Source organism: Ceratina calcarata, unplaced genomic scaffold, assembly GCF_001652005.2.
Source record: "Ceratina calcarata isolate Rehan_Ccalc_2016 unplaced genomic scaffold, ASM165200v1 scaffold153.2, whole genome shotgun sequence".
NCBI classification, from domain to species: domain Eukaryota; kingdom Metazoa; phylum Arthropoda; class Insecta; order Hymenoptera; family Apidae; genus Ceratina; species Ceratina calcarata.
The window spans coordinates 67,989-81,910 of record NW_017136529.1 but is presented as its reverse complement, the minus strand read 5'-3'; the positions used below and the strand labels follow the sequence as shown (position 1 = coordinate 81,910).

The following is a 13,922-nucleotide window of genomic DNA, read 5'->3' as shown; positions in this document are numbered from 1 at the left end:
TTGAAAAATATTTGCAAAATAACGTTATTACATAATATTTCAGAAACATGTATGAAACATTATATCGCAACATTTACAAAATTTACATGAAGTCAATATTTTAAGCATGTTGATTAAACATTTCTTGCTTACTGGGTATATTATCTGCCTATACGACCTGCTGTTTTCTTTCAGCATTCGTTTTTGCACGAGATTTCATACGGATGCTGTTTAAATATAAAATCGACGATCTCGTAGATATAAGACATTTCGCCGATGCGAGCGGGTCCTATTTTTTCGGGAATTTCGTATGGACGGTGTTTTAAACACGGCGAGTGACAAACGTCAAGAAACGAGAAGGGAACGAAGTATGTGTATAAACTCGGGTTTCAACTACCGAGCTAGACGAGGTCTCGCGGAAAACAGAGAAAAGAGCGTAGACAATCCGAAGAAGAGTAAGTAAGTACATAACACACGGAAGGCTGGGTACATACATGGATAAATACGTACATGTAAGCTGATGACATGGGCCGGGCTGGATTCAGCTCCACGCCCCGAAGAGAGGCTGTTTTCCCGTCTACTACGGTAAGTAACAGTGGGGGTGGAGAGGTACCACGTAGCCGCGAAAGCTGAAGAGAGAACGCTCCCTCTGGTCTTCGAGAGGGAACGCGCACGTATATCGTACATAAGGTAGAAAGCCAGGTGAGGGGAAGCCTAGGGGAGGGTTGAAAACCGGAGGATCCTCCCATGTATAGAACTCTGTGTAAGGCGAACTCGCCACCCACTGCTCCGATCGGTACGCGTGTACACACGTACACGTCGTTCGGTGTGTGGGAGCAGGGGACCACCCCATGTCTGTGTACGTATACTACGGGGGATCGAGCGTGGGTATACGTACACTGGGACGGAGTGGGGACCACCCGCACCTACCATGGGACAGAGCGGGGATAGTAACACGCAGATACTTTAGGTGTATCGTGCCGCCTGTCGTATGTGCGAGAGTGTACAGCGAGGGGAAGTTGGTTTACAACGCGAGACAGCTGAAAATCACGGTGTCGGCGTATAAAATGATACGACGGTATGCGCGTCAGGATCGTATCTCAAGAGGGACGCGAGGTCCATAAAAAATGCCGTACTGGAGTCGAAGTTGAGCTCGTCAGTGCGCATCTCCTGATTCGAGTTCATGATTCTTGAGAGTCTAGGATCGAATCCTGATTTCGATGCCGGACAACGGGTGATCTCGTTCGGAGGTCCCGTGTTGCCACGTCTACGACGACAGCACAGAGTCCAGTGTCCCTCCCCTCTTTACGAGTACCTGCGGGATGTCTTCCAGAGTGGGATAGCGGTCAGAACGAGGGGAACGTCGCGTACAGTACGCTCGTTGTTCCTTAGACTCGTTTCACACATCGATGGTCGCGTACCTCCTACGAGATCGTCGGTGCTCGTTACGAAAACCGAAGTTCAGATACGATCGATCTTGTACGAGTCGGACAGCGATCTCTCGAGTTTCGAGAAGGATGGACGGTTTCGTGGTTGAAAATTTTTATTCCGCGATGCACGCGTCGCGTTTGGATACTGCGACACGCGAGTCGTCGTCGTCGTCGTGCCGGAGAGCTTTTACACGGGGAGCCGAAGGCTTACCTGTCCGAAAGAAAGTGGGGACGGCCGCGCAGCTTCGTGAAGACTGGAGAGCATCGCGGAGGGAAACGCGGGGTTACGGGTTCAAAGTGTGGACGGTGGTACACATAGAACGGACCATGTACACTGGATGACGCGTACATAAGAGAGAGTAGGGACCGGTTGCTCCGGAGTGGTCCACCTCTCGCGGCTCCGCGTGGGGAACGAATGGGTGGTGGAGGACAGGGTGCCTATAGCGTTATCAAGCGTACCAACGGGCACAGTGGTGGGGGATCGCCGGTACCTATAGTATTATCAGTATCGCTGCCCGGAGTGGGGGTTGGGGAGAGCGATGGGTGCCACGGCGAGGGTCTCACCCAGTCACCCATCGCGGCCTCTCTCCGTACGGGCCCGAGCTTTCCGAGAGATTACCGCCGACTTACGTTAGCTTAAGCCCTTGCCCGGCCTACGGCTAATCCTTCCCGCCGGCTTCCGGTTCGCGCGAATTCGCAGCGCAGACTTCCGGTTAAGAATCCTTGACCTTAACCCTTCGCGTCGGGGGCGAAAAACCCGTCTTCCGAGAGTTTTCAGTTTAAGTGCACGCGGGATGATCGGGAAAGCTGCCGCGCGCGGGCAGATCTGCATAAACGGAGGATGAACGATCCGCGCCGATCTCCAAAGAGTTTCAGTGATTCGACCGGTCGCGAGCGACGGTTACCGCGAGTCGAGTGAGTTCGGACGAGTTCCGAGTCCGCCAGAGGCTGTGGCGAAGAGGTTCGACCGACTATGGTGAGAGATCGTAGTGAGAGCATCGACTGTACCCGGTATACACGTACGGTGAAGGTAACAGAGATTATTCAAACAGAGATTTAGAGTGATTCCTCTGAAATCGAGCAACAGTGGTGTCACAGTTAAGTACGTCTGCCAGTGCCCAGGTGCGTCTTTTCTTTCATTCGTTGGAAACAAGTGAAGTTCCTACGAGATTTTCCTTACATCTTTTTTACAAGTGTCAATTCGTAAAGAAGGAAAAACTTGCGTTGTGTCCTGTCGTGATTTATTTGAGCGTCGCTGATCGAGTCGAGATCTTCGCTTCGTGAAAGAAGAGAAGAGGGATCATCGGATGACGACGGAAGTTACTTCGAAACGGAACAGCTTAACGTGATGCGTGACGAATTGACGAGATCGATCAAACGCCAACTACTTTCAAGGGAAATAAATGAAATGTCGTTAGGATGAATCGATATAATCGTACGAAATCTTCGTTTCTGCGCGAGGAATCGTGATTCGACGGAGTCGCTGGTATCCGACGGCCGTCGCTGTTGAGGTTGCGAGCGAAGGCTCAGCCGAGAGTATAACATAAAGCGGGAATGTTTTTAAATAAATCGATCGAAAACGTTTTTTGAATACTAGCTCGAAGATCGTTTGCGATGCTGGTGAAACCGTTCTTTCGCACACTGTTAAACGGTGCACGTTGACCCGTCGTCGAGACACCCGAGGGAAGAATCGTTTGAGACACCGGTTTCGAGATAAGTTGCAAGCCTGTTGAACTCGATATCCGAACACTGTGGCCGTTGGAATCGGAGAACTATGCCATCCGTGTTCCTGCAAACGATGGACCGCGCGAACAACGGCGACGGCACTGGCAACGGCCTGGAACTCGCCACGGGCGCCAGCGACCTTTGCCTGCAAGATCTGATGCCCGGGAACAACGGGACCAGTGGACTGATCCACCACAACGCCATGGGTATCCACGGCGAGCATCATTTGCACAGCGGGATCCATCATTTGCATCCTTCGAGCGGCCACCTCGGTTTGAACAGCGGCAGTAGCGGAGGGCACCACGCGACCGGAGGTCATCACGAGACCGGAGTCGGGGTCGGAGTAACCGGCAGTATGCAATTGCACGAGCCGTTGGAGAAGCTTAAACGTGGTGAGTCGGTTAAGATTCAGAGCTCCTTCAACCCCCTCGACCCTTTCGCCGTTCCTTGGCGACCAACGAGACGTTGAACATCTAAAATTATGCCGTCTACCTAGCCGAGATGGCTCGCGCCCTAGAAATTAGCTTTTCACCTCCGTCGCCACGAGTATGACAACCTAAAATTCGTCACAAAACGTATAATAAAGTAGATGGATATTACGGAAATGAGTGGTCGCATTTTTATGAGGCGGTACAATTCCAACGCGATTGATAACCAATGAAATTAACAAACCAGGCGTAACGCGCAAATCGTAATTATTTAACGTTTATCGCGATGTTGGCGAGAAACGTTTCTGAGTGATAAGGAAAGAAATATTGCCTGTTGATTTTTCGTCAAGAGCGCCAGCCATCTAATAAAGATAAAATTACTACGTTTAGGCGAATAACTCTACTGATAAGGCGCCATTATTCGTGTCGTTCGCAACATTATCTTGATACCTATCTACGAAACGTTACTTTTCAATTTTTACGATCCATTTGACTATCAATCATAAAACGAATTATGTTGACTTTTTATCAACGCCCTGGCAAACTTCTTGTGCATACGTCTGGTACATAACCGTCGTTACATCCTCTGTTTAAAAGGACGTTCAATGCGAAATTCTCTTAATGAGGAAACAATTTTTCAACCCCTTCTTTACATTCTTAAAAAAAATAGTCATCGTATACGCGAAATTTCCACATTTTTTCCATCAAGGTATTCTGGTTTAATGAATTGCTACAAACGTTCGACGACACGGGTCGAAGATTAAATCAGAAACGAAAGTGAACTCTGTGTGTATGTATAATCGGGATGCTATAAACGAGATCTAGTTGGAATAAGATCGGCATTAGCCTGGATAAGTCAGACTTATCCGGGATAAGCACCCAACGCTCTAACACCTCGACTTAAATCCAGTTAACCCGTTCGAGTTAATTAATCACAAAAAACAGGTGTGCATAGTCTGTACGTATGTACAGATCAGGGGTACAGTTTGAAAATTTCATATTTATCGAGAGTGTATTTACGATAGACCAGAGAATGAAGGTGTGGCTGAATGAAAATTGAAACTCGGGCAGTGCATCAATTATTATATTGCGAAGTCAATGATTTGTCTCCGTTCTTGAAAAGATTTGGGAAACGTTTGGTAAACAAGGTGGCATACGGTGGGTATAATGAGGGAGCTACCCCCTGCGGTGACTAACTACCCTTTTATTATGGGACAACGCCGGTATCGGAAGTGTGACGATGTCTATCCCTTTGGCAGAAATGCGGCAGATGCGCGAAAGTCAATCCACCCTTTGGCCCTTCTTAGCTAGGGCCGAGCTAAATAACTAATGGTGTTGACAAATTGCTCGGTTGCCCGCCGGATAACTATCCCCAGAGACGTTAGGGAACGGAGACGGGAAGGCCTATAGATAAAACCCCTTTGGACAGCTAACTCATTCACATTTAGACAGATCCTATTCTTCGTTAACTCTCATGTTTACGGTGACCATATTTCTTTTTTTAAGAAAATATAGGGCGAGGCAAATGGAGATCGAAACGAAGATCGCGAGTCTTATAATAATTCGAAATGATCCATCGTGGCAGTACTTCATCGTTTCCATTGGTTTAATCGGCAGATCGAGAGATACTTTTTTTCATCTAACCGGAAGAAAATGGGACAGAGTTAATTCGTTCTGTGATCCACCCTATTAAAAATTTGGCTTTTCTCTCTTACTTCCTGAATTTTCTCGATTCCTTCGATCTTCCCAAATCCTCTCGATCCTCTCGATCACCGAGGTGATCCCCTAATCCCCGGGGATCAACATACAAACGATCTGATTTTCCTCCTACTATCCCAGAATATCTAGATAACAAAATTTAGAAAACAACTAAAATACATTTCCGTGATAACGAGAATATGTTAAATTAGGTTATGGTCGTTTATCGTTGCTCTCATATTTATTTGAAATCCACATAAGACTTGTTCTCGAGGTGATACTCGATCCTTTTTTGCTTCTCAGTAAGGACTCTCTTAAAGGATTTCTCGTAAAGGAAGTTCGAACTGGTGTTAACCTACTCTGGAAAGATGTATTACAGTAGCCAGTGGCTGTATCGTATTTCAATATGTAGTTTTGGGTTTCCGGTTTTGCTCCTTCGGCCTAACGTCAAGACGAAACTGAACTCTCCTACGCAACACCTGCCACCAGCGTACGAGTAATGCTATTCCAATATCTAGAATCTCTGAAAAAAAAGAAACATTCTTATCTCTTTATCTCGTTTAATAGCTGACTCCTACTTCTATCTATACTTATGTACACTGTTCCTCCTCGTAACGATTAACAGTTTCTCAACGTTCTCAAGGCTTCTTCAACAAATTATTCAACTCGTTTTCGATAATTAATTAATTGTTGTAGAAATCGTCTGATAATCACGTTTTATTTTTACCTGCTCCCTCTGAAGATTATACTGAGAAACTAGAACCAGCAAAGAATGCTAAATACATTGATTTTATTTCTGAATCTGTCACGGTTGTATTTTTATACTTATACTAAATAAGAAATCTGTCTCCCTATAGTGGGTAGCCGTAGCAGTTAGTCGTCTCCGGGTAACAAACGACTTCCTAAGGAAGCCAAGGATTAGCCACCAGAAGAAGAAGAGATTAGGCGTTAGGCCCGTTTAAAACCTAACAGCTTAGGTCTCACAGGTGTTCACGCCACTTCCCCCCACTCTCTCTCTCTCTCATCCTTTCTTTTTCTTTTTTATACTGTCTCCCTTTAAGTAACTTTGTACGCTCTGTCCTTCCCGGACTCTCACTGTCTGCTTTTTATGCGATTGTCGAAAAAAATAATCTACGCTTCTTCTTTAGCTCGCATAAATCATACATCGTTTCTATGTTCGAAGGGTGGCCATTTAAAAATATACACGCGTTGTAATTACCCCCGCGCGGGGGTTCGTCTCGTTTTTCGTTTGACTAACGGCACCTCGGAACTCATGGTTAGATGCATCTATACATGCAGAACGCGTACGTGACACATTTTGGTTTTCCGAAGGAAATGGAGGCAAGGAGACGGAAATACGTGCGGTTAGTTCTTCTCGTTCTCCTCGGGGAGACCGTGTGAACAGTTCGCGAAACACGTACTCACAGACATGGAAACCTGCCCTCTGATCTATGCGCGTCCCAGTTTTTATGAGAACGGCGTGAGTAGAACGATAAAAAATATTGACATTTCCGATTTTTCGTCCGTACGTCTGATGAAACTAATTAAGAACGTCTTTTGTCGTATTGCGAGGACCGAACGGTAGGAGAATTCGATATATGACTAATTCCGCGAGATTTTCATGGGAGTTCGCAGCTGCTTCGTTACTTGTAGAAGCGATAAGTGTACAACCACGTTTCCACCCTATGTATACGAGTAACCCTCTTCATACTTGACTTACGTTATGACGTGCATGATATAATACATAAGTATAATAATGCTCTATGCTCCACTGACCACCCACGGTATGCGATTTTATTTATGCTGCTCGTTCTATTATACTTACTATGTTCGCACCGTCACTGAAAATTGTACACATGTGCTTTCCTTCGCGAGAAGAAACGAAACACTTGACGATTCGATTCATTGAATGAATATTATATTTTGGCGAGTTAAGGATGTATTGGTCATACTGAATACAAAATACTCAAAGTCAATCACAANGGACCATTCTTGTAGAGGACGACGAGATCTACAATTTCTGTATAAGAACTTTTCGCTAGCATCAATATTTAGCGAGTTATTGACGAAAAACTAAAAAACAGTTTTTCGCAAATTACTCGTAAACTATTGATGTTAGCGAAAAGTTTTTACATGGAAATTATAGATCTCGTCGTCCTCTACAAGAAAGGTCTGATGCAATTTTCCCGTATCTCCAACGGTTTGAGAGTTATTGGCAAAAAACGAAAATTTCGAAGAATTTGAAGGGGTACTCCTTAGAAAAATCTCAGAAAAATGGAAAATTTTTTTTTTGCAGAATTTCGACAAATGGTTCGAATAAAAGTTGTAGATGATACTATTACCTATGAAAAATTTGAAATCACTATAATTTTAGCTTTTTAATAGTAATAGGAATGTATAATAACAAATTCAACATGCTAGCATCGTTTAAGTATACATATAACTTTACATTCTTAAACTCTTGTCGGGCTTCACGGTAGAATCATCGATAGTGCATAATTTTAAACGATTAGCTGACCCTGTATGTACACATATTTTCTACGTGGCCCACCCTATAGATATACGTGTGTATGCACGTTCTAATCCTCCTTTTTCTCGAACGGTACGCATGTAGCCGCGCTGAGGTAAATCCTTCAGGATTAACGATTCCATTAATACATGCATGCATCGAGGCCTGGTCGGCGTATAAAAACTCGAGAGACGAAACAGTTCTCTCTGTCTCTGAAATATTCCTCGTCGACGTGCGCTCGATGCTCGGTGCCTTCTTCTTCTCCTTCTTCTTATTCTCCCCCCATAAAATAAGCCTACGTGCCACCGGGAAAACTAATAAATTTCGTAGTTATCCCAGTTACTTAGACTCGACTCCCCTTCTCCAGTTCTTTCACATTCGCTACTTCCGAATATTCTCTGTTTACTTCTTTTTCTGGTCTTATTAAGTATTTCGATATGGTTTCCCACACGTTTTATCTCAGTAATTGGATTGCCCAATCGAGGCAGAGCCATCGTGACAGAATTGTGAACCCTGGATAAGCCTGTGACGCTCAAGCGAGTGCAAACATTTTAATATATAAATTATATGATTAATCGGTAGAACCATTGGGAGTTTATTTTCGTCAGAAAAATACAGTCCCCGTGAGCATATCGCGAATGCTCTAATGTATGGAACGGGATCCGTGTTGCCCGTCTCTCAAGCGTTATTTGCCAACGGTTCTCCACCGATAAGAATCCCTTTTCGGTTTCCCTCAGAACTCGGCCTTACCAAACAAACTTTGTACGTTATATAGATTAGGTTCGGGGTCTTGTTCGTTATTGTACTCTTCCACGAACTGCTAACGCAACCAATAATATCTTTACACGTGTTCCAAAGATTAGAGGTTAGGACACTTGTAACATCGGTCAGGCTTATTCTTATTCATTTTAACATAGAAAATGGTAATCGATACATTTAAATGGTCATGATTCGGTTTCAAGAAGAACAATTATACTCATGTTCTTGTCCAAAATATTTAAGGGGATGAAAGAATGGAGTCGAGACTCGCGTTGTACACTCGGTGCATAAAATTCCGCGTTCCAGCGATGAGTGGCACGTTCCTTACTAAACGTGTGGTAATAAATCGGGACGAGTTACAAGGCGACTAATTGCGAACCGCACCTTCTTACGTTTTTTTCGTATTATCTCGCCACCCCCGTGGGCCAAACCAAATATAAACTGAGCCGAGGACCTAAACGAACCGTGGCTAAACGATAGGACGATTAACTACGTCCTCGGTTCGCTGACTGCCAACTATATGCTACAGCCTATAACCGTTGACATATCACAGTTGGCGGAGCGTTATTCTCGACTCCCTTTACTGTCTTCACTAATCCTCCTCCTCCTCTTTCTCTTCTTCGTTTTTTTGTTTGTTTTCTGTCTCTCGCTTCTCGCGAGATCCCAGTCGCGAGTACCGACAAGGATGAATGATAATAAATCTAAGACAAGTACACTATACTTACGTGCACAGCATTAGATTGCGTGGTACACAGAAAGTTACGGTGTGTCATTAGAATTTATTATAACTGTTATAATCGACCGCGAGGAACGTTTGTATTCTTCAGCTCCCGATGAATGCCTTTCATCTTGGTGAAAAGTTATTTAATACGATCCACTTGTTTTACAATAAATTTCGTAACACTAAAATTCGTGACTAAACGGAATTAGGATGACAAGTAGGTTTTCGGTAGATCAGCACGTACCATTTCCTTGCAAGGTTAGTTATAATTCGGTGTAATACACGGTGTCCCGGAAAAAATGTTAAAGCCGGAAAAGGGTGATTTTGAACTACAATTTACTTTGGTAGAAAAGTGAGCCATGGTTTTTGAATTATTAACGAAAAACAGTGACCAATGAGAGCGCGCGAGAGGCCTGCGCTGACCAACGGCCGAGCGTTACAGTCAGAGTCCACTCCAGTGGCTAAGCGCGGGCCTTACACGCGCTCTTGTTGGTCAGTGTTTTTTGTTAATAATTCAAAAACCATTTTGCATTTTGGCAAAGGAAACTGTTGTTCAGAAACACTTACAGAATCACCTCTCGTCGGCTGTAACAATTTTTTTCTGGGACACCCTGTATAATGGCAACGAGCAGTGAATATTATATCTCATGAAGAATCGAGCCGAGAGAGAATGCTTTCGCATGAGTAACACTTAGGGTCCGAAGTCCCGTAGATGAGAATACCCTGCCCTGTTATGAATTAGTTGAGTTTTAAACGAGGTTGCAAGAGGGTTGTTGTTGGTGTATTTCCAGTATGGGCGGAGGGCGACTTCCGCGAGGACGTCACCGGCGGTTTGGCCCGCCTCGACCTGACCGGCCAGCCCGTGACCCCGAGCACCCCTACGACCACCCCCGTCGGCACCCCTTCCGGTGGTGGCGGCGGCGCCGGGTTCCCGGTGGCCAGACCCCGGACCAACACCGCTCCCAGATCCAATTTAAGAAAAGGTACGCTATCTTGTGCCTCAATTCGACCCACGACCCCCTTGTCGAACGTCCATATCTCGATTCCAATTAAAAATACATCGGAAACCCCTGTGCCAATCTTAAGTAGGCACTGAAAGTTAGAGAGCAGCGTCGATGTTTTTTTTTTTAAGCTAAACCGAGAAAACGACGATTTTCAGGAATTTTTAGAAAACAACATTTTGGCCAATGATCAATGGACATTTAAAGAGCATGGAAGAACTTCTCGTATACTTGGAGAACGTCGTTTCTTTGGAGCAACCCTTTGAATGGTACTTCGTTCACTGTCCGTCTAGTTAATTTCTGACTAAATACGACGCGACGAAGGTGTAGAAGTTCCCCTATCGGAAAATTTTTGATGGATCTGACACGCACGTTTCGTGTCCGACACGCAGTCGAAATCTTTGTAACAGATTGGGCAGAGCGTAGAACGAGCCGATACACGGCTGATAAGTGACGATATCTTCGTGTTACAAGATGTTTTTCGGTGAAAACTTAAATAAACGGGCAAGTTTATGGGCACACATGTACGCGTCGCTCTGTAAATAGTTTAGGGTCCTCTCGAGTCGAGAGATACACATAGTTAGCGGCGACATCAGAGGTGAACGATAGCGGTACATGCTTTGAAAAGGGAAAATGTGTGAACAGTGGGTAATCGATCATCGAGCCGTCGATATTTTTTAGGGGAAATAAGAAACTAGGGGTGAGACGCGCTTTCTCTCTCTCTTTCTCTCTCTCTCTCTCTCTCTCTCTCTCTCTCACACCTGTCGTTTACGCTATCACCCGCGGAGTTAGACCGAACAGACTCACGGACTCGATCGCTTTCATTCGCGACGAGTACCAAACAGGGAAAACAGAGACCAAAATACGATACAATTTCGTTTCGCCTGTATGGTACAGACAATTTTTTATACAACGTACGGTTCGAGAAATAGTAAAGACTATAGTAAAAAGTAAAGAGTATAGCGATACCGATTGGAAGCGTAGACACCTGTATATCAGCATGCACCACTCTAGACGGTGTAACGATCGTTAAACGTGACGAGATATCTTTGTTAATTACAGACGTGGGCTCCCCCGATGTTAAACACGAGATGAACGTGGTGACTTCCGACGGTTCTCTGTCGGCGGTAAACGCTGCCAACGAGGACAAAGACGGGGAGAAGAAGAAAAGGCCACGAAGGCAGAGGACTCATTTCACGACGCACCAGCTACACTATTTAGAAGCCTCCTTTACCAAGAACAGGTATCCGGACATGACCCTCAGAGAAGAGATCGGCGTCTGTATCAAACTACCTGAACCCAGAGTGAGGGTGAGTAACAAATGCGTTACATTAAATGATACTCCTAATAGGTCATAATTTGAAACGCAACGTCGAACGATGAAGAGACACACTCTTCATTTATGAGTTAAACACCGTAGGATCCGCTGTCGGATCTTTTGCGATATTGTATGTCGATAGACCATGAATCCATGTTGGTTTTAGGCAAGTGCGTTCGTCCCCGGGGTAAGCCGTTTAACCCCTTGCACTATTTTGACGAGTCTGACTCGTGATGAAAATTTTAGGCCAAACATGGATGTCACGAGTCGGACTAGTTGTTCAGTTCCAGACAAAACATGAATATCACGAGCCTGACTCGTACTCGACATTTCAGGCCGAACATGAATATCACGAGTCTGACTCGTGGTCTTAGTTTTGGACCAAGTATGAACATCTCGAATGGGATTGTTTTCATCTTATGTAATAATTAAAGTATTTTTTAAAAGTTTTGAAATTGATAGTTCTCAAGTTTCGGCACGCGCGCTCCACCGTTCGCCTTTCACCGCGACAATCGAGGCAGCCGCGTTTGGCCTGACTTTTCCCGAGGTTCCGAATAGTGCAAGGGGTTAAGAATCTTGCGATTCGGGGAATCTCTGAACGCAGTCTGTTGGCCGATCGTGATTTCTACAGAACTCATAATTGTAAACCGAAAACAAACTGCTGTGCATGCCCTCATTGCTGGGTCTTATGACCTAAAGTTTTTAGCGTTTTTCGTTAATAATTCAAAAACCATGGCTCACTTTGCATTTACCAAAGGAAATTGTTGTTAGGAATCACCTCCAAAATCTAACTCTTTTCTGGGAGACCCTAAACATGTACTTACGCTGACGTACAGGATATCCCAGAACGTTTCAAGTACGATACGACGTCGGTAAAAATGTTTTAACGACAGATTAGAAACGGACTGAAAATGCACAGATACCTCTTTCGAATACTGTACATTTGTACATATTGTATGCGTATACGCATCGGGAATCGCGGGGATACGTTAAAATTCACAACGGTAGTATAGCACAGTGCATAAAGAGAAGGAGAGAGAGAGAGAGAGAGAGTTTCGGTGTGATGGCGTGTGTAATGGCGGAGCCAGACAACCGCCGCGGTCGCATAAATCCAGGGAGCTTACCATCGCTAAGCCCTGCCTCTTTCGACCCGCAACCCTCCACGCGAGCCGCGCCACCCGATTTCACCCCTATGTAGTACGTAGCTGTCCGCCCCTATCGAACCGCAAACCGGATATACGGCGCAAGGAGGATGAAGATACGCGTATGTATAAACAACGGTTGCGCGAGAATCATTCGAAAAGTTCGTCTTAATGCATAAACAGCAGCCGGACTTGAAAAGTTCGTCGCAAATATTTCTCCCCCGATCTATCGCGGAACAACCGCGACTAAACACTCGAGGACGTTCGCGTATGGAAGCCGGAAGCCTCTTGTATGTGCAATGATCCATGCACATCGATATGAGCTGATGTTGTCGTAAGCTTACGCAGTAGACGAGTAGACGTATCAATTTTTACTCGAGGCTGTCCGAACGGAGGGGACTTCGCTCGTTTCTCATCGTTGGACCGCGGATTTTCATGTATCCACAAGGGACACGTAACTGTGCGGTATGCAAAAACACGAAATCAAAATGGGTGATATTTGATTCATAAAGAAATGTAATGTAAAATAAATAATTGATTTTCATACAGGGTTGATAAGAAATTTGATGTAAAGTGAATAAGGAATGACATAAAAAGTGAACCGGTGGTCACTGATTTTACTTAATCAAAGAGTAACAGAGATCTGTTTAGATCTGATCATTTAAAAATCGCATACTTTCTACAGTCTACTCATTCAGACATTCTTCGGCAGTCGTTTAAAAAAATTAATAAATCACATTTGGAATAGCCGGGTAATGAACTTTAAATTTCTACTTAAAATTCTAACTTCCGGTTGGTTAAATTTACGTAGTCCACCGAATTCGTGTTCCCCGTTGCTGTCCCGGATTAATTCCGGATTAATTACGCGTAATTACGCATAATTAAACGTATTTAATCCTAGCAGATAAACGTTTATCCGTTTTGTCCGCGGATCTCCGCGAATCTCGCGAGATAAACAGTTGGAATCCATTTGATTTCGAGGGACGTAGATAAGGCTGATAAATATTTCGATCGTTCCGAAGATTTTACAAATATTTTTAGGAAAATTCCAATAGGTTTCGCCGGTCATGCTTCTTACTTCTACTTCAATAATTCTTAATCTACAATTTTCAATGAAATAGCAAAACGAAGTATTTCATCTCTGCAATTATTAACACTAGATTGCCCAAGGAAGTAATTTTGACTGCTTTTGGGCAAATGTACAAATAATAA

The 13,922-nt window shown here is 44.5% G+C and overlaps 1 protein-coding gene across 2 annotated transcripts in view; it reads left to right on the top strand.

Moving 5' to 3' along the window:
- The first annotated feature begins 2,054 nt into the window (after positions 1-2,054).
- Ptx1 (pituitary homeobox homolog Ptx1) overlaps positions 2,055-13,922 on the top strand; it is a 23,236-nt gene continuing 11,368 nt past the window's right edge. The window contains exons 1-3 of one of the 2 annotated variants that reach the window (XM_026819540.1): positions 2,055-3,523; positions 10,041-10,232; positions 11,313-11,560. In XM_026819540.1, coding sequence (XP_026675341.1) covers positions 3,184-3,523; positions 10,041-10,232; positions 11,313-11,560 — 780 coding nt within the window. In that variant the 5' untranslated portion in view covers positions 2,055-3,183. The remainder of the gene's footprint in view (positions 3,524-10,040; positions 10,233-11,312; positions 11,561-13,922) is intronic. The other variant, XM_026819541.1, reaches the window with a different exon arrangement.